This window comes from Oncorhynchus mykiss, chromosome 16, assembly GCF_013265735.2.
Source record: "Oncorhynchus mykiss isolate Arlee chromosome 16, USDA_OmykA_1.1, whole genome shotgun sequence".
Classification (NCBI taxonomy): Eukaryota; Metazoa; Chordata; class Actinopteri; order Salmoniformes; family Salmonidae; genus Oncorhynchus; species Oncorhynchus mykiss.
Genome location: NC_048580.1, coordinates 78,241,449 through 78,269,402, shown reverse-complemented (window position 1 = coordinate 78,269,402; position 27,954 = coordinate 78,241,449). Strand labels below are relative to the sequence as shown.

Here is a 27,954-nt window from a genome sequence, read left to right as displayed (position 1 = left end):
ATATACCACATACTGACCAAGGTAACAGACACAGAGGACTGATGTGTCCACAGATATACCACATACTGACCAAGGTAACACAGAGGACTGATGTATCCACAGATATACCACATACTGACCAAGGTAACACAGAGGACTGATGTGTCCACAGATATACCACATACTAACCAAGGTAACAGACACAGAGGACTGATGTATCCACAGATATACCACATACTGACCAAGGTAACAGACACAGAGGACTGATGTATCCACAGATATACCACATACTGACCAAGGTAACACAGAGGACTGATGTGTCCACAGATATACCACATACTGACCAAGGTAACACAGGACTGATGTATCCACAGATATACCACATACTGACCAAGGTAACAGACACAGAGGACTGATGTATCCACAGATATACCACATACTGACCAAGGTAACAGACACAGAGGACTGATGTATCCACAGATATACCACATACTGACCAAGGTAACAGACACAGAGGACTGATGTATCCACAGATATACCACATACTGACCATGGAAACACAGAGGACTGAGGGATGAGAGAATGAGGATCACACAGGACACCAGATAGAACAGACTGACCCCTGGCACATAGACTATAGCAGCATAGATACTGGAGACTGAGACAGGGGTTCGGGATGCTGTGGCCTTGTCCAAAGTTACCCCCGGACAGGGCCAATCAGGCAGGATATAAACCCACCCACTTTGCCAAAGCACAGACCACCAACTTACTACCCTGAGACAAGGCCAAGTATAGCCCACGATGATCTCCACTGCTCGAGCCAGAGGGGAGCAAGACCGGACAGGAAGATCACATCAATGACTCAACCCATTCAAGTAGAGAATAGCAGGGGAAAAAGCCTGGCAAGCTGTGATGCACCCCTCCTAGGGACGGCATGGAAGAGCACTCGTAAGCCAATGACTCAGCCCTCATGATAGGGTCAGAGGCAGAGAATCCCAGTGGAGAGAGGGGAGCCGGCCAGGCAGAGACAGCAGGAGACTTGAGTCTCTCACATGGATAGGCAGACCATTTCATAAAAATGTAGCTTTGTAGGAGACAGCCCTGCCTCCAGCTTAGAAATTCTAGGGACAATAAGGAGGCCTGTGTCTTGTGACCGTACGTGTAGATACAGTGCATGCTGAAAGTATTCAGACCCCTCAACTTTTTCCAAATTTCATTACACCCTTATTCTAAAATTGATTACATTTTTTTCCCTCGACACAATACCCCATAATGACAAATCAGAAACTGTTTTTTTTTAAACATTTTTGCAAATGTATATTAAATAAACTGAAATATCATATTTACATAAGTATTCAGACCCTTTACCCAGCATTTTGTTGAAGCACCTTTGGCAACGATTACAGCCTTGAGTCTACTTGGGTATGACAGTACAAGCTTAGCACACCTGTATTTGGGAATTTCTCCCATTCTTCTCTGCAGATCCTCTCAAGGTCTGTCAGGTTGGATGGGGAGCATCGCTACACAGCTATTTTCAGGTCTCTCTAGAGACGATCAGTCGGTTTGAACTCCAGGCTCTGGCTGGGCCATTCAAGGGCATTCAGAGACTTGTCCCGAAGCCACTCCTTCGTTGTCTTGGCTGTGTGTTTAAGGTCATTGTCCTGTTAGAAGGTGAACCTTCGCCCGCAGTCTGAGGTCCTAAGTGCTTTCATCAAGGATCTCTCTGTACTTTGCTCAGTTCATCTTTCCCTCGATCCTGACTAGTCTCCCAGTCCCTGCTGCTGAAAAACATCCCCACAGCATGATGCTGCCACCACCATGCTTCACCGAAGGGATGTTGCCAGGTTTCTTCCAGACGTGACTCTTGGCATTCAGGCCAAAGACTTCAATCTTGGTTTCATCAGAACAGAGAATCTTGTTTCTTATGGTCTGAGAGTCCTTTAGGTGCCTTTTGGATACTCCAAGTGGACTGTCATGTGCCTTTTACTGAGGAGTGGCTTCTGTCTGGTCACTCTACCATAAAGGCCTGATTGGTGGAGTGCTGCAGAGATGGTTGTCCTTCTGGAAGATTCTCCCATCTCCACAGAGGAACTCTGGAGCTGTCAGAGTGACCATCGGGTTCTTGGTCACCTCCCTGACCAAGGTTCTTCTCCCCCAATTGCCAGACGGCCAGCTCTAGGAAGAGTCTTGGTGGTTCCAAACTTCTTCCATTTAAGAATGATGGAGGCCACTGTGTTGTTGGGGACCTTCAATGCTGCAGAAATGTTGGTCCCCTTCCCCAGATCTGTGCCTCGACACAATCCTGTCTCCGAGCTCTACGGAAAATTATTTTTGACCTCATGGCTTGGTTGTTGCTCTGACATACACTGTCAACTGTGGGACCTTATAGACAGGTGTGTGCCTTTCCAAATCATGTCCAATCAATTGAATTTACCACAGGTGGACTCCAATCAAGTTGTAGAAACATCTCAAGGATGATCAATGGAAACAGGATGCACCTGAGCTCAATTTCAAGTCTCATAGCAAAGGGTCTGAATTCCTACAGTACCAGTCAAAGGTTTGGACACACCTATTCATTCAAGGGTTTCTCTTCATTACATTTTTGACATTGTAGAATAATAGTGAAAACATCAACTATGAAATAACACATATCAAATCATGTAATAACAAAAAAAGTGTTTGACAAATAAAAATATATTTTATATTTGAGATTCTTCAAATAGCCACCCTTTGCCTTGATGACAGCTTTGCACACTCTTGACATTCTCTCAACCAGCTTCACCTGGAATGCTTTTCCAACAGTCTTGAAGGAGTTCCCAAATATGCTGCTTTTCCTTCACTCTGCTGTCCAACTCATCCTTAACCATCTCAATTGGGTTGAGGTCCGGTGATTGTGGAGGCCAGGTCATCTGATGCAGCACTCCATCACTCTCCATCTTGGTCAAATAGCCCTTACACAGCCTGGAGGTGTGTTGTCATTGTCCTGTTGAAAAACAAATGATAGTCCCACTAAGTGAATGAAAAACTAATTTGAATGATTCCACCTAAGTGTATGTAAACTTCCGACTTCAACTGTATATAAGGTATTTCTATTTTTTATTTTATTTACATTAACACTTTTGTTTGACCTGTTTTGTCTGTCATTATCTGGTGTGTAGATTGAGGGGTGAAAAAATGATTTCATACATTTTATATTAATGCTGTAACAAAATGTGAAAAAAGTGAAGGGGTCTGAATACTTCCGAATGCACTGTATATTATGTTGGAAATAGTCCGTTATAAATTCCTCTGTCCGTCTAGCTTCCAGCTCTGTCTGAACAATTTGTACATTCGGATCAAAGATGTCATCACCCCTTTTGAGTTTCTTTGCTCATATTTTACCCCCCCCCCAGTCATTTTCCCAAACAATTATTTTTTAAATAATCGAATGAGTTTCCTGGCAATAATAGATATTATTTTCCATCTCTTTTAGCCAGGTAAATACTGACTGTCTTTTCTTAATATCTGCTAAGCCATTACAATTTTAACTGGCTATATTTTTTCACCATTTACCATAATGTGATACAGTTTTCAATTCTGTTGATCATATTATATGTTTGTAAACCATTAGAAGGTACCATACTGATTGAGTGTCCATATAGCGGGACCATTTGCACTGCTACTGAGTAAAGCTCCAATTGTTCTCAACTATTCCACCCGCTAAATGCTCCCCCCATCCCAATTTGGGTTGTCATCCCAGTGACTGGCAGACCATCCCTGTCCAGCTGGATCCCAGGTCATCCCAGTGACTGGCAGGCCATCCCTGTCCATCTGGATCCCAGGTCATCCCAGTGACTGGCAGGCCATCCCTGTCCAGCTGGATCCCAGGTCGTCCCAGTGACTGGCAGACCACCCCTGTCCAGCTGGATCCCAGGTCATCCCAGTGACTGGCAGACCACCCCTGTCCAGCTGGATCCCAGGTCATCCCAGTGACTGGCAGGCCATCCCTGTCCAGCTGAATCCCAGGTCATCCCAGTGACTGGCAGACCATCCCTGTCCAGCTGGATCCCAGGTCATCCCAGTGACTGGCAGGCCATCCCTGTCCAGCTGGATCCCAGGTCGTCCCAGTGACTGGCAGGCCACCCCTGTCCAGCTGGGTCCCAGGTCGTCCCAGTGACTGGCAGACCACCCCTGTCCAGCTGGATCCCAATTCGTCCCAGTGACTGGCAGACCACCCCTGTCCACCTGGATCCCAGGTCGTCCCAGTGACTGGCTGTCCACCTGGATCCCAGGGACTCTAAGAGATCGGGCAATCCTTTAAAAAGAGCCCACTGTGCCACCCACAGCACAGAAGCAGATTAATTGCCAAAAGCGTTTCCAACACCCTCACCTCGATTGTATTGTATACAGTTATTTCAGGCTCTGACCACGTTTACCTTTGTCTTGGCTGCATATACGCTACGTATACTTGGCCTATAAAACAGGAGGACTTCTCCTTAATGCGAGGGTCGAGCTCAAGTAGTTTGCATGCCCAGAGAGACAAGGGCAACCTGCCGTTAGCTCGTTTTGGGGGCAGGCTACTGTTGGGGGGTCCCGGCTTAGAGGACAGAGCCTGGTTGAGACAGAAGGATGAGGGAGGGAGCTAGTGGACGGGTTAAAGCTGGGCTGAATGACCAGAGGTAGGTTGCTGTAGTAACCGAGACTCCAGTGGAGGAGGTGAGTACCGGGTCTGTGGGGAAAGGTAAGCATGCTGGCGGGGCCTGAGGAGGAGGTGAGTACCGGGTCTGTGGGGAACGGTAAGCATGCTGGCGGGCCTGAGGAGGAGGTGAGTACTGGGTCTGTGGGGAAAGGTAAGCATGCTGGCGGGCCTGAGGAGGAGGTGAGTACCGGGTCTGTGGGGAAAGGTAAGCATGCTGGCGGGGCCTGAGGAGGAGGTGAGTACCGGGTCTGTGGGGAACGGTAAGCATGCTGGCGGGCCTGAGGAGGAGGTGAGTACCGGGTCTGTGGGGAACGGTAAGCATGCTGGCGGGCCTGAGGAGGAGGTGAGTACCGGGTCTGTGGGGAAAGGTAAGCATGCTGGCGGGCCTGAGGAGGAGGTGAGTACCGGGTCTGTGGGGAAAGGTAAGCATGCTGGCGGGCCTGAGGAGGAGGTGAGTACCGGGTCTGTGGGGAACGGTAAGCATGCTGGCGGGCCTGAGGAGGAGGTGAGTACCGGGTCTGTGGGGAAAGGTAAGCATGCTGGTGGGACCTGAGGAGGAGGTGAGTACCGGGTCTGTGGGGAAAGGTAAGCATGCTGGCGGGCCTGAGGAGGAGGTGAGTACCGGGTCTGTGGGGAAAGGTAAGCATGCTGGTGGGACCTGAGGAGGAGGTGAGTACCGGGTCTGTGGGGAAAGGTAAGCATGCTGGCGGGCCTGAGGAGGAGGTGAGTACCGGGTCTGTGGGGAAAGGTAAACATGCTGGCGGGACCTGAGGGAGCCAAACAGAAGATGGGGGAGAAGAAAAGTGGCAAAAAGAGTGTGAAATATCCTGTAATTGGGGAGGAAGCCCTGATCAGGGGAGAAGTATGGGGGAGGGGGGCGACAAGGTGGACGAGGTGCCTGTGTTGGGGGGGGGGTGGTACAGTGTCATTGACTTTACTAAAGACAGGAATACTGATGACACAGCGCTGGACGAGGTGCCTGTGTTGGGGGGGTGGTACTGTGTCATTGACTTTACTAAAGACAGGAATACTGATGACACAGCCCTGGACGAGGTGCCTGTGTTGGGGGGGTGGTACTGTGTCATTGACTTTACTAAAGACAGGAATACTGAGGAGCTGCATTTGGGCTCAGCAGGGTTGTTGAACGATGTTCTGAATCAGTTCTGTCTAGGTGACACATGGAGAACTAAGTATCCTACCTCAAAGCCGTATACGTGGGTGAAGGTGGTTGAGGGTATGGTGAGCGCAGCTCGTTTGGATCATATCTATACAGAAGAATGAGAGCAATAGGCTAGTGAGGGCCTCCATTCTCCTTTGGGTTTTCAGACCATCCTGTTTCCATGGCACAGTTCTGTTTTACCAGGGCCCTGGGAGACTTCCCATTGGCTCAGCTCTGTTTCACCAGGGCCACGGGAGACTTCCTATTGGCTCAGCTCTGTTTCACCAGGGCCCTGGGAGTCTTCCTATTTGCTCAGCTCTGTTTCACCAGGGCCCTGGGAGACTTCCTTTTGGCTCAGCTCTGTTTCACCACGGCCCTGGGAGACTTCCTATTGGCTCAGTTCTGTTTCACCAGGGCCCTGGGAGACTTCCTATTGGCTCAGTTCTGTTTCACCAGGGCCCTGGGAGGCTTCATATTGGCTCAGCTCTGTTTCACCAGGGCCCTGGGAGACTTCCTATTGGCTCAGTTCTGTTTCACCAGGCCCTGGGAGACTTCCTATTGGCTCAGCTCTGTTTCACCAGGGCCCTGGGAGACTTCCTATTGGCTCAGCTCTGTTTCACCAGGGCCCTGGGAGACTTCCTATTGGCTCAGCTCTGTTTCACCAGGGCCCTGGGAGACTTCCTATTGGCTCAGCTCTGTTTCACCAGGGCCCTGGGAGACTTCCTATTGGCTCAGCTCTGTTTCACCACGGCCCTGGGAGACTTCCTATTGGCTCAGCTCTGTTTCACCAGGGCCCTGGGAGGCTTCATATTACCTCAGTTCTGTTTCACCAGGGCCCTGGGAGACTTCCTATTGGCTCAGTTCTGTTTCACCAGGGCCCTGGGAGACTTCCTATTGGCTCAGTTCTGTTTCACCAGGGCCCTGGGAGACTTCCTATTGGCTCAGCTCTGTTTCACCAGGGCCCTGGGAGACTTCCTATTGGCTCAGTTCTGTTTCACCAGGGCCCTGGGAGACTTCCTATTGGCTCAGTTCTGTTTCACCAGGCCCTGGGAGACCTCCTATTGGCTCAGCTCTGTTTCACCAGGGCCCTGGGAGACTTCCTATTGGCTCAGCTCTGTTTCACCAGGGCCCTGGGAGACTTCCTATTGGCTCAGCTCTGTTTCACCAGGGCCCTGGGAGACTTCCTTTTGGCTCAGCTCTGTTTCACCAGGGCCCTGGGAGACTTCCTATTGGCTCAGCTCTGTTTTACCAGGGCCCTGGGAGACTTCCTATTGGCTCAGCTCTGTTTCACCAGGGCCCTGGGAGACTTCCTATTGGCTCAGCTCTGTTTCACCAGGGCCCTGGGAGACTTCCTATTGGCTCAGCTCTGTTTCACCAGGGCCCTGGCAGACTTCCTATAGGAAATTCAACATAAAGCCAGATGCCACGTTTTGCTCCCAGGCCTTTTGGGAGAGGTGGGAGCAGCTGAAAGGGGAGTTTGAGTCTCTAAATCGGTGGGATCTAGGGAAAGCCCAGATTCAGGTTTTCTGTCAGCAGTATACAGTCCAGGAGAGTACCGGGTCTGTGGGGAACGGTGGGATGGGGCTGCAAGATAATCTATCTGAACTACGCAGGGACCTAGAGGAGAGGGTAACTGCTGTTATGGGGAGTATGATGGGTGTCATCTGGAGGTGGCTCCTCTCCCTAGTGCCATCTGGAGGTGGCTCCTCTCCCTAGTGTCATCTGGAGATGCTGTTTTAATGTATTAGCCGCCAACTTACGTTACTTAGGTAGCTAACTAACATACCAGTACATACTTCTATAATGATATGCTATGTGGTTCATAAGGACAGTGTAGCTAACTAACATACCAGTGCATACTGCTGTAATGATATGCTATGTGGTTCATAAGGACAGCGTAGCTAACTAACATACCAGTGCATACTGCTGTAATGATATGCTATGTGGTTCATAAGGACAGCGTAGCTAACTAACATACCGGTGCATACTGCTGTAATGATATGCTATGTGGTTCATAAGGACAGCGTAGCTAACATACCAGTACATACTGCTGTAATGATATGCTATGTGGTTCATAAGGACAGCGTAGCTAACTAACATACCAGTACATACTGCTGTAATGATATGCTATGTGGTTCGTAAGTAGCTAACAAATTGTCAGCCAATATAATGTTGAACTTAACTTACTTGAAAGGTAATTACTTTATTACGTTGCTCAACACTGTGTTATCATTTGTGCATTAACATCTGCTAACCATGTGTATGTGACAAATCAAATTTGATTTGATTTGGACAGAGTTCTTCAACTGGGTCCTGCGCTGGTTGATCTGGTCCTGTAGAAGCTCTGTGTCTGGGCTGGTGCTCGCTCCTTCAGCTCAGTAACCCATACCTCTAACAGAGCCAGTCTGTCTCTCAGCAGTCTGGAGGTGGTGTAGCTGGGGGGTCCTGCTCCTTCAGCTCAGTAACCCATACCTCTAACAGAGCCAGCCTGTCTCTCAGTAGTCTGGAGGTGGTGTAGCTGGGGGGGGGTTGCTCCTTCAGCTCAGTAACCCATACCTCTAACAGAGCCAGCCTGTCTCTCAGCAGTCTGGAGGTGGTGTAGCTGGGGGGGGCTGCTCCTTCTGCTCAGTAACCCATACCTCTAACAGAGCCAGCCTGTCTCTCAGTAGTCTGGAGGTGGTGTAGCTGGGGGGGGGGATGCTCCTTCTGCTCAGTAACCCATACCTCTAACAGAGCCAGTCTGTCTCTCAGCAGTCTGGAGGTGGTGTAGCTGGGGGGCTGCTCCTTCAGCTCAGTAACCCATACCTCTAACAGAGCCAGCCTGTCTCTCAACAGGCTGATGGTGGTGTGGTCTTGGCTCTGGTGGTCGTAGGCAGGCAGGGGAGAGGATGGTCCTGTTGAGTTTATCTGGGCCTGAGCTCCTGTTGTTGGAGAGCCTGGGGTAAGGGGAAGTCCTGTACAGAAGAGCTGAGTGCAGCCTCACTGCCCTGGGCCATGACAGTGTCCGTTCCGGTACACATTTACCGGCACGTTTACCAGCAGAAACCTGTTTTCCTGGTCCTTTTCCATGTCCTCAAAAATGTGGATTTGCCTTCCCTGGCAGAGGCCTTTCTTTGTATCGCTGAAATGCCTGGTTACAGCTGTATGCCAGGCAGTTGTGTGGTCTGTAAAATAACAGGTTCGTAACAGTCCTGTTGTGTGAGCAGTCTGCAAAGAAGGTTTCCGGGTTCTCCCTCCAGAATGCTGTGTTTCAAGTGGATTCTTCCCTTCTCTGATTTTATTTCTGCTGGAAATGTTAAAAAAGGGGGGAGTCTTTCTCTGCTGGTACTGCTAGCGCTGCCTCAGTGGCCTTGTTGCTCTGGTTACCACCAGGTAACAATTGGCGCTAGCCAGTAAACTAGCTAACAATTTAACATTTGGCTAGCTAGCACGATTAAGATTGGCAGTGTGAGTTAAAAGACTAATCGTTTTCTCCTGTGTACAATTTAATTACCTATATATTTTTGGCTAATTTAATCTTGTTAATCTCACTCTTAACAACCAGAAAGTTACAAGTCAGTAGATGTTCGTCTGCATGACTGCGTCTTTCTTTCTCTCTCTCTCAGGGAGAGATGAAGATGGCGGTGTGTATAGAAGATGATTGTAACAGTGAACTGCCTCCAGCCTCTCTGCTGTTCAGAGCAGCCAGACAGTACAGCTATGGGGTCCTCTTCAGCCTAGCTGAAACACACCGACACCTCGAGAGACTCGCCATGCGCAACAGAGGACCCCTCGAAGGTGAGGGAAGCAGGAAGTGGAAAGAGTTGGGCTAGTGAAAGATGAATGATTTTAATTCCAATTGAAGCATTAGGTTTTTAATTGTCTGCTTTGTCTAGCCCGGTCACCTGTCTGCTTTGTCTAGTCCAGTCACCTGTCTGCTTTGTCTAGTCCGGTCACCTGTCTGCTTTGTCTAGCCCGGTCACCTGTCTGCTTTGTCTAGCCCGGTCACCTGTCTGCTTTGTCTAGCCCGGTCACCTGTCTGCTTTGTCTAGTCCAGTCACCTGTCTGCTTTGTCTAGTCCAGTCACCTGTCTGCTTTGTCTAGTCCGGTCACCTGTCTGCTTTGTCTAGTCCGGTCACCTGTCTGCTTTGTCTAGTCCGGTCACCTGTCTGCTTTGTCTAGTCCGGTCACCTGTCTGCTTTGTCTAGTCCGGTCACCTGTCTGCTTTGTCTAGTCCGGTCACCTGTCTGCTTTGTCTAGCCTGATCTGCTTTGTCTAGCCCGGTCTGCTTTGTCTAGCCCGGTCACCTGTCTGCTTTGTCTAGTCCGGTCACCTGTCTGCTTTGTCTAGTCCGGTCACCTGTCTGCTTTGTCTAGCCCGGTCACCTGTCTGCTTTGTCTAGCCCGGTCACCTGTCTGCTTTGTCTAGCCCGGTCACCTGTCTGCTTTGTCTAGTCCGGTCACCTGTCTGCTTTGTCTAGTCCAGTCACCGGTCTGCTTTGTCTAGCCCAGTCACCGGTCTGCTTTGTCTAGCCCGGTCACCTGTCTGCTTTGTCTAGCCCGGTCACCTGTCTGCTTTGTCTAGTCCGGTCACCTGTCTGCTTTGTCTAGTCCGGTCACCTGTCTGCTTTGTCTAGTCCGGTCACCTGTCTGCTTTGTCTAGCCCAGTCACCGGTCTGCTTTGTCTAGCCCGGTCACCTGTCTGCTTTGTCTAGCCCGGTCACCTGTCTGCTTTGTCTAGTCCGGTCACCTGTCTGCTTTGTCTAGTCCGGTCACCTGTCTGCTTTGTCTAGTCCGGTCACCTGTCTGCTTTGTCTAGTCCGGTCACCTGTCTGCTTTGTCTAGTCCGGTCACCTGTCTGCTTTGTCTAGCCTGATCTGCTTTGTCTAGCCCGGTCTGCTTTGTCTAGCCCAGTCACCTGTCTGCTTTGTCTAGTCCGGTCACCTGTCTGCTTTGTCTAGCCCGGTCACCTGTCTGCTTTGTCTAGCCCGGTCACCTGTCTGCTTTGTCTAGCCCGGTCACCTGTCTGCTTTGTCTAGCCCGGTCACCTGTCTGCTTTGTCTAGTCCAGTCACCTGTCTGCTTTGTCTAGTCCAGTCACCTGTCTGCTTTGTCTAGTCCAGTCACCTGTCTGCTTTGTCTAGCCTGGTCTGCTTTGTCTAGCCCGGTCTGCTTTGTCTAGCCCGGTCACCTGTCTGCTTTGTCTAGGCCAGTCACCTGTCTGCTTTGTCTAGCCCGGTCTGCTTTGTCTAACCCGGTCACCTGTCTGCTTTGTCTAGCCCGGTCTCCTTTGTCTAGCCCGGTCACCTGTCTGCTTTGTCTAGTCTGGTCACCTGTCTGCTTTGTCTAGCCTGGTCTGCTTTGTCTAGCCTGGTCTGCTTTGTCTAGCCCGGTCACCTGTCTGCTTTGTCTAGTCCAGTCACCTGTCTGCTTTGTCTAGTCCAGTCACCTGTTTGCTTTGTCTAGTCCAGTCACCGGTCTGCTTTGTCTAGTCTGGTCACCTGTCTGCTTTGTCTAGCCCGGTCACTTGTCTGCTTTGTCTAGCCTGGTCTGCTTTGTCTAGCCTGGTCTGCTTTGTCTAGCCTGGTCTGCTTTGTCTAGCCTGGTCACCTTTCTGCTTTGTCTAGCCCGGTCACTTGTCTGCTTTGTCTAGCCCGGTCACCTGTCTGCTTTGTCTAGCCCGGTCTGCTTTGTCTAGCCCGGTCACCGGTCTGCTTTGTCTAGCCCGGTCACCGGTCTGCTTTCTCTAGCCCGGTCACCTGTCTGCTTTGTCTAGCCCGGTCACCTGTCTGCTTTGTCTAGCCCGGTCACCTGTCTGCTTTGTCTAGTCCGGTCACCTGTCTGCTTTGCCTAGTCCGGTCACCTGTCTGCTTTGCCTAGTCCGGTCACCTGTCTGCTTTGTCTAGTCCGATCACCTGTCTGCTTTGTCTAGTCCGGTCACCTGTCTGCTTTGTCTAGTCCGGTCACCTGTCTGCTTTGTCTAGTCCGGTCACCTGTCTGCTTTGTCTAGTCCGGTCACCTGTCTGCTTTTGCTTTGTCTAGTCCGGTCACCTGTCTGCTTTGTCTAGTCCGGTCACCTGTCTGCTTTGTCTAGTCCGGTCACCTGTCTGCTTTGTCTAGTCCGGTCACCTGTCTGCTTTGTCTAGTCCGGTCACCTGTCTGCTTTGTCTAGCCCGGTCTGCTTTGTCTACCCCGGTCATCTGTCTGCTTTGTCTAGCCCGGTCACCTGTCTGCTTTGTCTAGTCCGGTCACCTGTCTGCTTTGTCTAGCCCGGTCACCTGTCTGCTTTGCTGCACAGCTCATTTGTTTATCTTGTTGGTTAGGTTGTTATTGTAAAAGAGAATGTGTTCTTCTCATCGTCCTGCAGTTCCTCCAGTGATAGTGAAGGAGTGGTCCAGTGGGAAGTCGAAGTCGGCCCTGACCCCGGAGCTGGTTCCAGCGCTGTGCTTCAGAGAGTGGACCTGTCCTAACCTGCGGAGGCTGTGGCTTGGTAGAGCCAGTGAAGATCGCTCCCGGAGGACCAGAGCTTTCCTAGCCTGTCTGCGCTCTGACTGTCCTGCCTTACTCAACCCTGCTCAGGTCCCACAACACCTTCTGCTCATGTGCTGCGTGCTCAGGTGAGACTGGAAGGGTGTGAGAGGTGTGTGTGTCTGTGTACCACGTGTGTGTGTGCTGCGTGCTCAGGTGAGACTGGAAGGGTGTGAGAGGTGTGTGTGTCTGTGTACCACGTGTGTGTGCTGCGTGCTCAGGTGAGACTGAAAGGGTGTGAGAGGTGTGTGTGTCTGTGTACCAAGTGTGTGTGCTGCGTGCTCAGGTGAGACTGAAAGGGTTTGAGAGGTGTGTGTGTATGTGTACCACGTGTGTGCTGCGTGCTCAGGTGAGGCTGTGTCTTTCTGTACAGGTATATGATTCAGTGGCCAGGTGGTAGGATTCCACAGAGACGTGTTAGACGTGTGTGTGATGTTAACAGTTGTGTGTGATGTTAACAGTTGTGTGTGATGTTAACAGTTGTGTGTGATGTTAACAGGTGTGTGTGTGTTAAAAGGTGTGTGTGTGTGATAACAGGTGTGTGTGTGTGTGTGTGTTAACAGGTATATGATGCAGTGGCCAGGTGGTGGTATTCTACAGAGACATGAGTTAGATGCCTTCCTGGCCCAGGCAGTCTCTAACCAGCTCTACGAACCAGACCAGCTACAGGAACTGAAGGTACAACACCCATATTACCAAACCATCACATTTCCATGGTGACGACACCGTGATGTGACAGACGATGTAAAGCCTGTTTCAACTTGACTGGCACCATGCAAATCAAGTCAAATCACATTTTATTTGTCACATGGCCCAAAAACAACGGTGTAGTTGGTCAGCCCATGCTCGCAGTACACGTCCTGGTAATCCGTCTGGCCCTGCGGCCTTGTGAATGTTGACCTGTTTAAAGGTCTTACTCACATCGGCTGCAGAGAGCGTGATCACACAATCGTCCGGAACAGCTGGTGCCCTCATGCATGTTTCAGTGTTATTTGCCTCGAAGCGAGCATAGAAGTAGTTTAGCTCGTCTGGTAGGCTTGTGTCACTGGGCAGCTCTTGGCTGTGCTTCCCTTTGTAGTCTGTAATGGTTGGCAAGCCCTGCCACATCCTACGAGTGTCGGAGCCGGTGTTGTACGATCTTAGTCCTGTATTGACACTTTGCCTGTGTGATGGCTCATCGGAGGTCATAGCGGGATTTCTTATAAGCTTCCGGGTCCCGCTCCTTGAACGCAGCAGTTCTAGCCTTTAGCTCAGTGCGGATGTTGCCTGTAATCCATGGCTTCTGGTTGGGGTATGCACATACAGTCACTGTGGGGACGACGTCATCAACCCACTTATTTGATAAAACCAATGACTGATGTGGTGTACCCCTTAATGTCATATGAGGAATCCCGGAACATATTCCAAACTGGCTCTCATGAGGTGCTCCACAGGAAAGGAAGACCCAGAGTTATCTCTGCTGCAGAGGATAATGCCATTAGAGTTAACAGCCTCAGATTGCAGACCAAATAAATGCTTCACAGAGTTCAAGTAACAGACACATCTCAACATCAACTGCTCAGAGGAGACTGCGTGAATCAGGCCTTCATGGTTGAATTGCTGCAAAGAAACCACTACTAAAGGACACCAATGGACATTAGATCAGTGGAAATCTGTCCTTTGGTCTGATGAGTCCAAATTTTTGATCTTTGGTTCCATCCGCCATGTCTTTGTGAGATGCAGAGTAGGTGAATGGGTGATCTCCGAATGTGTGGTTCCCACCTTGAAGCATGGAGGAAGAGGTGCGATGGTGTGGGGTTGCTTTGCTTTGCTGGTGGCACTGTCAGTGATTTATTTAGAATTCAAGGCACACTTAACCAGCATGGCTACCACAGCATTCTGCAGCGATACACCATCCCATCTGGTTTGCGCTTAGTGGGACTATCACAGGACAATGACCCAAAACACCTCCAGGCTGTGTACGGCCTATTTGATCAAGGAGAGTGATGGAGTGCTGCATCAGATGATCTGGCCTCCACAATCACCTGATCTGAACCCAATTGAGATGGTTTGGGATGAGTTGGAAGCATAGTGAAGGAATAGAAGCCAACAAGTGCTCAGCATATGTGGGAACTTCTTCAAGACTGTTGGAAAAGCATTCCAGGTGAATCTGGTTGAGAGAATGCCAAGTGTGTGCAAAGCTGTCAAGGCAAAGAGTGGCTACTTTGAAGAATCTCAAATATATTTTGACTTGTTTAACACTTTTTTGGTTACTACATGATTCCATGTGTGTTATTTCATAGTTTTGATGTCTTCACTATTATTCTACAATGTAGAAAATAGTCAAAATAAAGAAAAAACCTTGAATGAGTAGGTGTGTCCAAACCTTTGACTGGTACTGTACATGAAGATGTCAAATCAAATTTTATTTGTCACATACACATGGTTAGCAGATGTTAATGCGAGTGTAGTGAAATGCTTGTGCTTCTAGTTCCGACAATGCAGTAATAACCAACGAGTAATCTAGCTAACAATTCCAAAACTACTACCTTAAACACACAAGTGTAAAGGGATAAAGAATATGTACATAAAGATATATGAATGAGTGATGGTACAGAGCGGCATAGGCAAGATACAGTAGATGTTATTGAGTACAGTATATACATATGAGTATGTAAACAAAGTGGCATAGTTTAAAGTGGCTAGTGATACATGTATTACTTAAAGATGCAGTAGATGATATAGAGTACAGTATATACGTATGCATATGAGATAAATAATGTAGGGTATGTAAACATTATATTAAGTAGCATTGTTTAAAGTGGCTAGTGATATATTTTACATCAATTCCCATCAATTCCCATTATTAAAGTGGCTGGAGTTGAGTCAGTGTGTTGGCAGCAGCCACTCAATGTTAGTGGTGGCTGTTTAACAGTGATGGCCTTGAGATAGAAGCTGTTTTTCAGTCTCTCGGTCCCAGCTTTGATGCACCTGTACTGACCTCGCCTTCTGGATGATAGCGGGGTGAACAGGCAGTGGCTCGGGTGGTTGTTGTCGTTGATGATCTTTATGGCCTTCCTGTGACATCGGGTGGTGTAGGTGTCCTGGAGGGCAGGTAGTTTGCCCCCGGTGATGCGTTGTGCAGACCTCACTACCCTCTGGAGAGCCTTACGGTTGTGGGCGGAGCAGTTGCCGTACCAGGCGGTGATACAGCCCGACAGGATGCTCTCGATTGTGCATCTGTAGAAGTTTGTGAGTGCTTTTGGTGACAAACCGAATTTCTTCAGCCTCCTGAGGTTGAAGAGGCGCTGCTGCGCCTTCTTCACGATGCTGTCTGTGTGGGTGGACCAATTCAGTTTGTCTGTGATGTGTATGCCGAGGAACTTAAAACTTACTACCCTCTCCACTACTGTTCCATCGATGTGGATAGGGGGGTGTTCCCTCTGCTGTTTCCTGAAGTCCACAATCATCTCCTTAGTATTGTTGATGTTGAGTGTGAGGTTATTTTCCTGACACCACACTCCGAGGGCCCTCACCTCCTCCCTGTAGGCCGTCTTGTCGTTGTTGGTAATCAAGCCTACCACTGTTGTGTCGTCCGCAAACTTGATGATTGAGTTGGAGGCGTGCGTGGCCACGCAGTCGTGGGTGAACAGGGAGTACAGGAGAGGGCTCAGAACGCACCCTTGTGGGGCCCCAGTGTTGAGGATCAGCGGGGTGGAGATGTTGTTACCTACCCTCACCACCTGGGGGGCGGCCTGTCCGGGAAGTCCAGTACCCAGTTGCACAGGGCGGGGTCGAGACCCAGGGTCTCGAGCTTGATGACGAGTTTGGAGGGTACTATGGTGTTGAATGCCGAACTGTAGTCGATGAACAGCATTCTCACATAGGTATTCCTCTTGTCCAGATGGGTTAGGGCAGTGTGCAGTGTGGTTGAGATTGCATCGTCTGTGGACCTATTTGGGCGGTAAGTAAATTGGAGTGGGTCTAGGGTGTCAGGTAGGGTGGAGGTGATATGGTCCTTGACTAGTCTCTCAAAGCACTTCATGATGACAGAAGTGAGTGCTACGGGGCGGTAGTCGTTTAGCTCAGTTACCTTAGCTTTCTTGGGAACAGGAACAATGGTGGCCCTCTTGAAGCATGTGGGAACTGCATACTGGGATAGGGATTGATTGAATATGTCCGTAAACACACCAGCCAGCTGGTCTGCGCATGCTCTGAGGGCGCGGCTGGGGATGCCGTCTGGGCCTGCAGCCTTGCGAGGGTTAACACGTTTAAATGTTTTACTCACCTCGGCTGCAGTGAAGGAGAGTCCGCATGTTTTGGTTGCGGGCCGTGTCAGTGGCACTGTATTGTCCTCAAAGCGGGCAAAAAAGTTATTTAGTCTGCCTGGGAGCAAGGCATCCTGGTCTGTGACTGGGCTGGTTTTATTTTTGTAATCCGTGATTGACTGTAGACCCTGCCACATACCTCTTCTGTCTGAGCCGTTGAATTGCGACTCTACTTTGTCTCTATACTGACGCTTAGCTTGTTTGATTGCCTTGCGGAGGGAATAGCTACACTGTTTGTATTCGGTCATGTTTCCGGTCACCTTGCCCTGATTAAAAGCAGTGGTTTGCGCTTTCAGTTTCACGCGAATGCTGCCATCAATCCACGGTTTCTGGTTTGGGAATGTTTTAATCGTTGCTATGGGAACGACATCTTCAACGCACGTTCTAATGAACTCGCTCACCGAATCAGCATTGTTGTTGTCTGACGCAATACGAAACATATCCCAGTCCACGTGATGGAAGCAGTCTTGGAGCGTGGAATCAGATTGGTCAGACCAGCTTTGAACAGACCTGAGCGTGGGAGCTTCTTGTTTTAGCTTCTGTCTGTAGGCAGGGAGCAAAAAAATGGAGTCGTGGTCAGCTTTTCTGAAAGGAGTGCGGGGAAGGGCCTTATATGCATCGCGGAAGTTAGAGTAGCAATGATCCAAGGTTTTACCAGCCCTGGTTGTGCAATCGATATGCTGATACAATTTAGGGAGTCTTGTTTTCAGATTAGCCTTGTTAAAATCCCCAGCTACAATGAATGCAGCCTCAGGATGTGTGGATTCCAGTTTGCAAAGAGTCAAATAAAGTTCGTTCAGAGCCATCGATGTGTCTGCTTGGGGGGGAATATATACGGCTGTGATTATAATCAAAGAGAATTCCCTTGGTAGATAATGCGGTCGACATTTGATTGTGAGGAATTCTAAATCAGGTGAACAGAAGGACTTGAGTTCCTGTATGTTGTTGTGACCACACCACGTCTCGTTAACCATAAAGGCATACGCCTCCGCCCCTCTTCTTACCAGAAAGATGTTTGTTTCTGTCGGCGCGATGCGTGGAGAAACCAGCTGGCTGCACCGACTCCGATAAGCATCTCTCGAGTGAGCCATGTTTCCGTGAAGCAAAGAACGTTACAGTCCCTGATGTCCCTATGGAATGCTACCCTTGCTCGGATTTCATCAACCTTGTTGTCAAGAGACTGGACATTGGCGAGTAGTATGCTAGGGAGTGGCGCGCGATGTGCCCGTCTCCGGAGCCTGACCAGAAGACTGCGTCGTTTGCCTCTTTTACGGCGTCGTTGTTTTGGGTCGCCGGCTGGGATCCATTCCGTTGTCCTGGGTGAAAGGCAGAACACAGGATCCGCTCCGGGATAGTCATATTCTTGGTCGTACTGATGGCGAGTTGAAGCTGCTCTTATATTCAGTAGTTCTTCTCGACTGTATGTAAAGAAACCTAAGATGACCTGGGGTACCAATGTAAGAAATAACACGTAAAAAAAACAAAAAACTGCATAGTTTCCTAGGAACGCGAAGCGAGGCGGCCATCTCTGTCGGCACCTGTTCTAATGTTTCTAGATCTGATAGAGTTGGTATAGGAGAGGATGTGGTCGTATACTGAACAAAAATATAAACGCAACATGCCACAATTTCAAAGATTTTATTGAGTTTACTTATTTTTTATTTCACCTTTATTTCACCTGGTAGGCTAGTTGAGAAAAGGTTCTCATTTACAACTGCGACCTGGCCAATATAAAGCAAAGCTGTGCGACAAAAACCACAGCACAGAGTTACACAAACAAACGTACAGTCAATAACACAATAGAAAAATATATATACAGTGTGTGCAAATGAGGTGAGATAAGGGAGGTAAGGCAATAAATAGGCCATAGTGGCAAAATAATTACAATTTAGCATTAACACTGGAGTGATGTGCAGATTATGTGAAAGTAGAGATATTGGGGTGCAAAAGAGCAAAAATAAATAACAGTATGGGGATGAGGTATTTGGGTGAGCTGTTTACAGATGGGCTATGTACAGGTGCAGTGATCGGTAAGCTGCTCTAACAGCTGTGCTAAAAGCTAGTGAGGGAGATAGAAGTCTCCAGCTTCAGTGATTTTTGCAATTCGTTCCAGTCGTTGGCAACAGAGAACTGGAAGAAAAGGCGGCCGAAGGAGGAGGAGTTGGCTTTGGGGATGACCAATGAAAAATACCTGCTGGAGCGCGTGCTATGGGTGGGTGTTGCTATGGTGACCAGTGAGCTGAGATAAGGCGGGGTTTTACCTAGCAAAGACTTATAGATGACCTGGAGCCAGTGGGTTTGGCGACGAGTATGAAGCGAGGGCCAGCCAACGAGAGCGTACAGGTCGCACTGGTGCGTAGTATATCGGGCTTTGGTGACAAAACAGATGGCACTGTGATAGACTGCATCCAATTTGTTGAGTAGAATGTTAGAGGCTATTTTGTAAATGACATCGCCGAATGTCAAGGATCGGTAGGATAGTCCGTTTTACGATGGTATGTTTAGCAGCATGAGTGAAGGAGGCTTTGTTGCGAAATAGGAAGCCGATTCTAGATGTAATTTTGGATTGGAGATGCTTAACACAGTGTCCAAAGAAGGGCCAGATGTATACAGAATGGTGTTGTCTGCATAGAGGTGGATCATAGAATCACCAGCAGCAAGAGCGACATCATTGATGTATACAGAGAAAAGAGTCGGCCCGAGAATTGAACCCTGTGGCACCCTCATAGAGACTGTCAGAGGTCCGGACAACACACCCTCCGATTTGACAAACTGAACTCTATCTGAGAAGTTACATCTGGATTACATCTTCAAATTAAGTGCAATGCTGATATCCTGACAGGGAGACGTGTCCATCATGGATGATGATGTATACAGGTAAGATAGTCTAGCTGTAGCTAGCTACATTTTCAGATATTACACGTTTCTAATTTGTGCAGAAAGTGGTTTCATTTCAAGCTAAAGTGTACTATTAGCTAGCTAGCTAACGTTAGCTGGCTGGCTCCCTAGCTGACTGTATTATTCGTATCCCAGAGCTGTTTTCTGTTCTAGTTAGAGCCTAATGTTAGCTAGCTAACATTGCACCTGGTTGGTTAGCTCCCAGCACTGTGGCATTGTTGGCACTGTGTTTATTGTTGTTTAACTAGCTAACGTTAGCTGTCTGTCTCGTTAGCTAACGTTAGCTGGCTGGCTCATTAGCTAATGTTACGTGACGTGTGTACAACACCTGTTGAATATGGCCGGTGTCAGTAAACGTCTGAAAAAAAGCATAATGTAATTGTAGGCAGCAGAGCTGGTTAGGCTGTTTTCATGTTATCCAGAGGTAAACAAATCATCAGAGCATCAAGTGCACTCCAAGAGTGAAACGAGTTTGGTGGGGCTAAAGCTTAAGAGGGTGTGAACTATGCTGAATGGGTGTAGATGAAGAAGAGCTCTTCACTAGATACCCAAACATTCAAAGGCAAAATGAGTTTACAAGTTGTTCAACTTCCAAAGCAGAATTACTTTCCCATTGTTCCTCAACTGTAGTGTATGATATACCATTTTGTAGCTCCGAGTCTATACTTTTATCCAGTGTAAAAACATCATTTCAAATGTTGCTACCGAATCCAGGTGGTGAGTCACATGTGTTTAGTGAGTCCGCCAGATCAGATGCAGTAGGGATGACCAAGGATTTTCTCTTTAAGTGGGTGAATTAGACAATTTTCCTGTCCTGCTAAGCATTCAAAATGTCTAATAAAAATCTAATCAAATCACATTTTATTGGTCACATACGTGTTTAGCAGATGTTATTGCGGGTGTAGCAAGTGCTTTTGGGTATCAGGGAAAATTTATACATTATTTATTTTATCATATTTTGGACCACAGTGAGGCTCTCTCTCCACTACCTATTGTTCCTGCAGTTGGATTCAACATCTTCAAATGTATTCATAATTTATGTGCAGATAATCGGCAAAAAGCAGTAGTAGCCTACTAGTATGCTAATTAGGGAGCCAAATGAATGTCTTTCTCACTGATGTGATTCGGTTCCATTTACCTAAAAGATCTATTCAAAAAGAGCATTTCATTCATGAACAACCCATCACTAGGCTACACTGGCAAGTACTTTAAAATAATACTTTAAAGTACTACTTAAGTAGTTTTTTGGGGGGTATCTGTACTCTACTATTTATTTTTTTTTTACAACTTTTACTTTACTACATTGCTAAAGAAAAACAGCCTTCCCTCAAGTCCCACCCACAGTGATTGATTGACAGCTCTGAAACCCTACCAACTCTGACTCACAAACATCCTGCCCCCTCCTCTGACAATCCCACCCACAGAACATTGGTTTCCTTACCCTAAGTGTCAAAAGGAGCAGAGCCAATAAAATACCTAATTTGAGGAACAAATGTCATTGTGGCAATTCATATCTTGCAGTAAATCTAAATATGACTTTAATCTCAAGAGAAGACAGGATAAAGGTTCTCTTAGAAAGTAGTGCTGATCATATAGGCCTAAATCATATCCAAAACAACTAACACACTGAATTCATACATACAAGTGTTGATCCCATGAGCTGAAATAAAAAAAAAAATTGTTTGGAAAAACTCAGTCTGATTGGCTGGACCTGGCTCCCAGTGGGTGGGCATATGCCGATCCATGGCTGTGCCCCTGCCCAGTCATGTAAAATCCATAGATTAGGGCCTAATGAATGTATTTTTACTGATTTCCTTACAAACTGTAAACTCAGTAAAATCATTGAAATTGTTGCGTGTATTTTTGTTCAGTGACTATATTTTATTGTGTGTATCTCTGTAGGTAGAGAAGGTAGACAGTCGGGGGGTCCAGCTGGCGTCTCTCTTCATGGCGGGCGTGGACACTGCTCTGTTGGTCAATGACGTGTGTGGTCAGCCGTTACCATGGGAACACTGCTGCCCCTGGGGCTTCTTCGACGGGAAACTCTTCCAGACCAAACTGGCCCGCGCCGGCCGAGACCGACTGGCCCTGTTCGACATGTGTGAAGGACAGGTAGGTGTGTGTGACCCCTCTCTGGGTCGGCGGTTCGAGGTCGGGGAGCCGGACAGAAACATGGCAACGTATAGGGCGTTCACTACCTGCTCTAGAATGCAGTGTAAAACGGGGCAATTCAAGAGGGTGCTACTAACTTAAACTTAAAACATTGTTTTCTTTGCCTTAAATAACATTAATTTGATTATGCTCTACAATATTATAACCTTAATATTATTGTACTTAAGTGTTGACACTAGCTATTTTAAAACGTAATATTCTTGTACTTAAAAGTGTTGACTAGGGGGCGTTTCTATGTCAATTTAAAGGGGAAGACTCAGGAATACACCATAAAACCAGGAACAGGTCGCTTTTGCACATGGTAGATGGTAGTCTGTTAGCTTTGTAAATGGGCCCAAATGTATTTTGTATTCTGGGGATTTCATTTAACGTTCAAAGTTAGCGCCGTTCTCCCCACTGAGCAGTGACAATTCTATTTTAGTGATAATGCCCGAGAAGCTGTGGTTTGGAGGATATAATGGTACGGTGTGTTTTGTCTCGGGCCGACAGACCGGTCCAATATATCCTCCAAACCACGTTATTGAGGCCATTATCACTTTTATACAACGGCTACCAGCATATTAAAATGATTAACATTAATTTATTCCTACTATTTCATCCTTTCCAGAGGAGATAGTCCTGAGGTTGCTACCCAAGCCGTCTAGGCGTTCGTTCCATTGCATTGTTTCCAGCCAAGGTTCACTGGTCATTTGTTGACTGGTGACAGACCTTTTCCCTCTTGCTACCTGACCTTTTCCCTCTTGCTACCTGACCTTTTCCCTCTTGCTACTTGACCTTTCCCTCTTGCTACCTGAACTTTCCCCCTTGCTACCTGACCCTTTGCCCCTTGCTACTTGACCTTTCCCTCTTGCTACCTGACCTTTTCCCTCTTGCTACTTGACCTTTCCCTCTTGCTACCTGACCCTTTCCCCCTTGCTACCTGACCCTTTGCCCCTTGCTACCTGACCTTTTCCCTCTTGCTACCTGACCTTTCCCCCTTGCTACCTGACCTTTTCCCTCTTGCTACCTGACTTTTCCCCCTTGCTACCTGACCTTTCCCCCTTGCTACCTGACCCTTTGCCCCTTGCTACCTGACCTTTCCCCCTTGCTACCTGATCTTTTCCCTCTTGCTACTTGACCTTTCCCTCTTGCTACCTGACCTTTCCCCCTTGCTACCTGACCTTTCCCCCTTGCTACCTGACCTTTCCCCCCTTGCTACCTGACCTTTCCCCCTTGCTACCTGACCTTTCCCCCTTGCTACCTGACCTTTCCCCCTTGCTACCTGACCCTTTGCCCCTTGCTACCTGACCTTTCCCCCTTGCTACCTGACCTTTCCCCCTTGCTACCTATGCAACAACACAGCTAACACAAACACTACACAGCAAACTAGCTGCATTTAGTTGTTCCTGTTTATCTATGGACATTTCTTTGTGCAGTGTATACAGTGTACACTATACAGTGCATTTGGAAAGTATTCAGACCCCTTGACTTTTTTCACAATTTGTTACGTTACAGCCTTATTCTAAAATTGATTCCCACTCCATCAATCTACACACAATACCCCATAATGACAAAGTAAAAACCGGTTTTTAGATTTTTTTGCCAACGTATAAAAAAATAAATAATGAAATCACATTTATATAACTATTCAGATCCTTTACTCAGTACTTTGAAGCACCTTTGGCAGCAATTACAGCCTCAAGTCTTCTTGGGTATGACGCTACAAGCTTGGAACACCTGTATTTGGGGAGTTTCTCCCATTTCTCTCTGCAGGTCCTCTCAAGCTCGGTCAGGTTGGATGGGGAGCGTCGCTGCACAGCTATTTTCAGGTCTCCAGAGATGTTCGATCAGGTTCAAGTCTGGACTCTGGCAGGGCCACTCAAAGACATGCAGAGACCTGTCCCAAAGCCACTCCTGCTTTGTCTTGGCTCTCAGGTTTTTGCCTGCCCAATGAGTTATGTTATACTCACAGACTTAATTCAAACAGTTCTAGAAACGGAGTGTTTTCTATCCAATACTAATAATAATATGCATATATTAGCATCTGGGACTGAGTAGGAGGCAGTTCACTCTGGGTACGCTATTCATCCAAAGTGAAAATGCTGCCCCCTGTCGCAAACAAGTTAAATGTTTTACTCACGTCGGCTGCAGTGAAGGAGAGTCCGCAGGTTTTGGTAGCTGGCCGTGTCAGAGGCACTGTATTGTCCTCAAAGCGAGCAAAGAAGTTGTCTGGGAGCAAGACATCCTGGTCCGCGATGGGGCTGGTTTTCTTTTTGTAATCCGTGATTGACTGTAGACCCTGCCACATACCTCTGTGTTTGAGCCGTTGAATTACGACTCTACTTTGTCTCTATACTGACGCTTAGCTTGTTTGATTGCCTTGCGGAGGGAATAGCTACACTGTTTGTGCTCAGGCATGTTTCCGGTCACCTTGCCCTGATTAAAAGCAGTGGTTCCCGCTTTCAGTTTCGCGCGAATGCTGCAATCAATCCACGGTTTCTGGTTTGGGAATGCTTTAATAGTTGCTGTGGGTACTACATCGCCAATGCACTTGCTAATAAACTCGCTCACCGAATCAGCGTATTCGTCAATGTTGTTGTTGGACGCAATGCGGAACATATCCCAGTCCATGTGATCGAAGCAATCTTTGAAGCGTGGAATCAGATTGGTCGGACCAGCGTTGAACAGACCTGAGCGCGGGAGCTTCCAGTTTTAGTCTCTGTCTATAGGCAGGGAGCAACAAAATGGAGTCGTGGTCAGCTTCTCCGAAGGGAGGGCACGGGAGGGCCTTATATGCGTCGCGGAAGTTAGAATAACAATGATCCAGGGTTTTACCAGCCCTGGTAGCACTATCGATATGCTGATAGAATTTTGGGAGTCTTGTTTTCAGATTAGCTTGTTAAAATCCCCAGCTACAATGAATGCAGCCTCAGGATATGTGGTTTCCAGTTCACATAGAGTCAAATTAAGTTCATTCAGGGCCGTCAATGTGTCTGCTTGGGGGGAATAAATGCGGCTGTGATTATAATCGAAGAGAATTCTCTTGGTAGATAATGCGGTCGACATTTGATTGTGAGGAATTCTAAGTCAGGTGAACAGAAGGACTTGAGTTCATGTATGTTGTTGTGACCACACCACGTCTTGTTAACCATAAGGCATACGCCCCCGCCCCTCTTCTTACCAGAAAGATGTTTGTTTCTGTCGGCGCGATGCGTGAAGAAACCAGCTGGCTGTACTGACTCCGATAGCGTCTCTCGAGTGAGCCATGTTTCCGTGAAACAAAGAACGTTGCAGTCTCTGATGTCTCTCTGGAACGCTACCCTTGCTCGGATTTCATCAACCTCGTTGTCAAGAGACTGGACATTGGCGAGTAGTATGCTAGGGAGCGGTGCGTGATGTGCCCGTCTCCGGAGCCTGACCAGAAGACCGCTTCGTTTGCCTCTTTTACGGCGTCGTTGTTTTGGTTCGCCGGCTGGGATCCATTCCATTGTCCTGGGTGGTGGGCAAAACACAGGATCCGCTCCGGGATAGTCATATTCCTGGTTGTAGTGATGGTGAGTTGACGTTGCTCTTATATTCAGTGGTTCCTCCCGACTGTATGTAATGAAACCTAAGATTACCTGGGGTACCAATGTAAGAAATAACACGTAAAAAATACAAAATACTGCATAGTTTCCTCGTAACGCGAAGCGAGGCGGCCATCTCTGTCGGCGCCGGAAGTTGCGAATTCCTGGGGGTCTCAACGTGTATATCTCTCTCCTCTCCATCCTGGGGGTCTCAATGTGTATCTCTCTCCTCTCCATCCTGGGGGTCTCAACGTGTATACATCTCTCTCCTCTCCATCCTGGGGGTCTCAACGTGTATCTCTCCTCTCCATCCTGGGGGTCTCAACGTGTATCTCTCTCCTCTCCATCCTGGGGGTCTCAACGTGTATCTCTCTCCTCTCCATCCTGGGGGTCTCAACGTGTATACATCTGTCTCCTCTCCATCCTGGGGGTCTCAATGTGTATCTCTCTCCTCTCCATCCTGGGGGTCTCAACGTGTATATCTCTCTCTCCTCTCCATCCTGGGGGTCTCAACGTGTATCTCTCTCTCCTCTCCATCCTGGGGGTCTCAACGTGTATATCTCTCCTTTCCATCCTGGGGGTCTCAACGTGTATACATCTCTCTCCTCTCCATCCTGGGGGTCTCAATGTGTATCTCTCTCCTCTCCATCCAGGGGGTCTCAACGTGTATATCTCTCTCCTCTCCATCCTGGGGGTCTCAACGTGTATCTCTCTCTCCTCTCCATCCTGGGGGTCTCAACGTGTATCTCTCTCTCCTCTCCATCCTGGGGGTCTCAACGTGTATCTCTCCTCTCCATCCTGGGGGTCTCAACGTGTATCTCTCCTCTCCATCCTGGGGGTCTCAACGTGTATCTCTCCTCTCCATCCTGGGGGTCTCAACGTGTATATCTCTCTCTCCTCTCCATCCTGGGGGTCTCAACGTGTATATCTCTCCTCTCCATCCTGGGGGTCTCAATGTGTATATCTCTCTCCCCTCCATCCTGGGGGTCTCAACGTGTATATCTCTCCTCTCCATCCTGGGGGTCTCAACGTGTATCTCTCTCTCTCTCCTCTCCATCCTGGGGGTCTCAACGTGTATCTCTCTCCTCTCCATCCTGGGGGTCTCAACGTGTATATCTCTCTCTCCTCTCCATCCTGGGGGTCTCAACGTGTATCTCTCTCCTCTCCTCTCCATCCTGGGGGTCTCAACGTGTATATCTCTCTCTCCTCTCCATCCTGGGGGTCTCAACGTGTATCTCTCCTCTCCATCCTGGGGGTCTCAACGTGTATATCTCTCTCTCCTCTCCATCCTCGGGGTCTCAACGTGTATCTCTCTCTCCTCTCCATCCTGGGGGTCTCAACGTGTATATATCTCTCTCCTCTCCATCCTGGGGGTCTCAACGTGTATATATCTCTCTCTCTCCTCTCCATCCTGGGGGTCTCAACGTGTATATCTCTCTCTCCTCTCCATCCTGGGGGTCTCAACGTGTATCTCTCTCTCCTCTCCATCCTGGGGGTCTCAACGTATATACATCTCTCTCCTCTCCATCCTGGGGGTCTCAACGTGTATCTCTCCTCTCCATCCTGGGGGTCTCAACGTGTATCTCTCTCTCCCCTCCATCCTGGGGATCTCAACGTGTATACATCTCTCTCCTCTCCATCCTGGGGGTCTCAACGTGTATATCTCTCTCTCCTCTCCATCCTGGGGGTCTCAACGTGTATCTCTCTCTCCTCTCCATCCTGGGGGTCTCAACGTGTATATCTCTCTCTCCTCTCCTCTCCATCCTGGGGGTCTCAACGTGTATCTCTCCTCTCCATCCTGGGGGTCTCAACGTGTATCTCTCTCCTCTCCATCCTGGGGGTCTCAACGTGTATATCTCTCTCTCCTCTCCATCCTGGGGGTCTCAACGTGTATCTCTCTCTCTCCCCTCTCCATCCTGGGGGTCTCAACGTGTATATCTCTCTCCCCTCTCCATCCTGGGGGTCTCAACGTGTATACATCTCTCTCCTCTCCATCCTGGGGGTCTCAACGTGTATATATCTCTCTCTCTCCTCTCCATCCTGGGGGTCTCAACGTGTATCTCTCTCCTCTCCATCCTGGGGGTCTCAACGTGTATATCTCTCTCTCCTCTCCATCCTCGGGGTCTCAACGTGTATCTCTCTCTCCTCTCCATCCTGGGGGTCTCAACGTGTATCTCTCTCTCCTCTCCATCCTGGGGGTCTCAACGTGTATATCTCTCTCTCCTCTCCTCTCCATCCTGGGGGTCTCAACGTGTATCTCTCCTCTCCATCCTGGGGGTCTCAACGTGTATATCTCTCTCTCCTCTCCATCCTGGGGGTCTCAACGTGTATCTCTCTCTCTCCCCTCTCCATCCTGGGGGTCTCAACGTGTATATCTCTCTCTCCTCTCCATCCTGGGGGTCTCAACGTGTGTATCTCTCTCCTCTCCATCCTGGGGGTCTCAACGTGTATATCTCTCTCTCCTCTCCATCTTGGGGGTCTCAACGTGTATCTCTCTCTCTCCCCTCTCCATCCTGGGGGTCTCAACGTGTATATCTCTCTCTCCTCTCCATCTTGGGGGTCTCAACGTGTGTATCTCTCTCTCCTCTCCATCCTGGGGGTCTCAATGTGTATATCTCTCTCTCCTCTCCATCCTGGGGGTCTCAACGTGTATATCTCTCTCTCCTCTCCATCCTGGGGGTCTCAACGTGTATCTCTCTCCTCTCCATCCT

The 27,954-nt window shown here is 48.6% G+C and overlaps 1 protein-coding gene across 1 annotated transcript in view; it reads left to right on the top strand.

The window, feature by feature from the left end:
* LOC110492720 (constitutive coactivator of PPAR-gamma-like protein 2) overlaps positions 1-27,954 on the top strand; it is a 108,810-nt gene that overhangs the window by 45,546 nt on the left and 35,310 nt on the right. The window contains exons 9-12 of the mRNA XM_036947862.1: positions 9,422-9,593; positions 12,161-12,410; positions 12,885-12,999; positions 21,429-21,638. Of these exons, the coding sequence (XP_036803757.1) occupies positions 9,422-9,593; positions 12,161-12,410; positions 12,885-12,999; positions 21,429-21,638 (747 nt within the window). The remainder of the gene's footprint in view (positions 1-9,421; positions 9,594-12,160; positions 12,411-12,884; positions 13,000-21,428; positions 21,639-27,954) is intronic.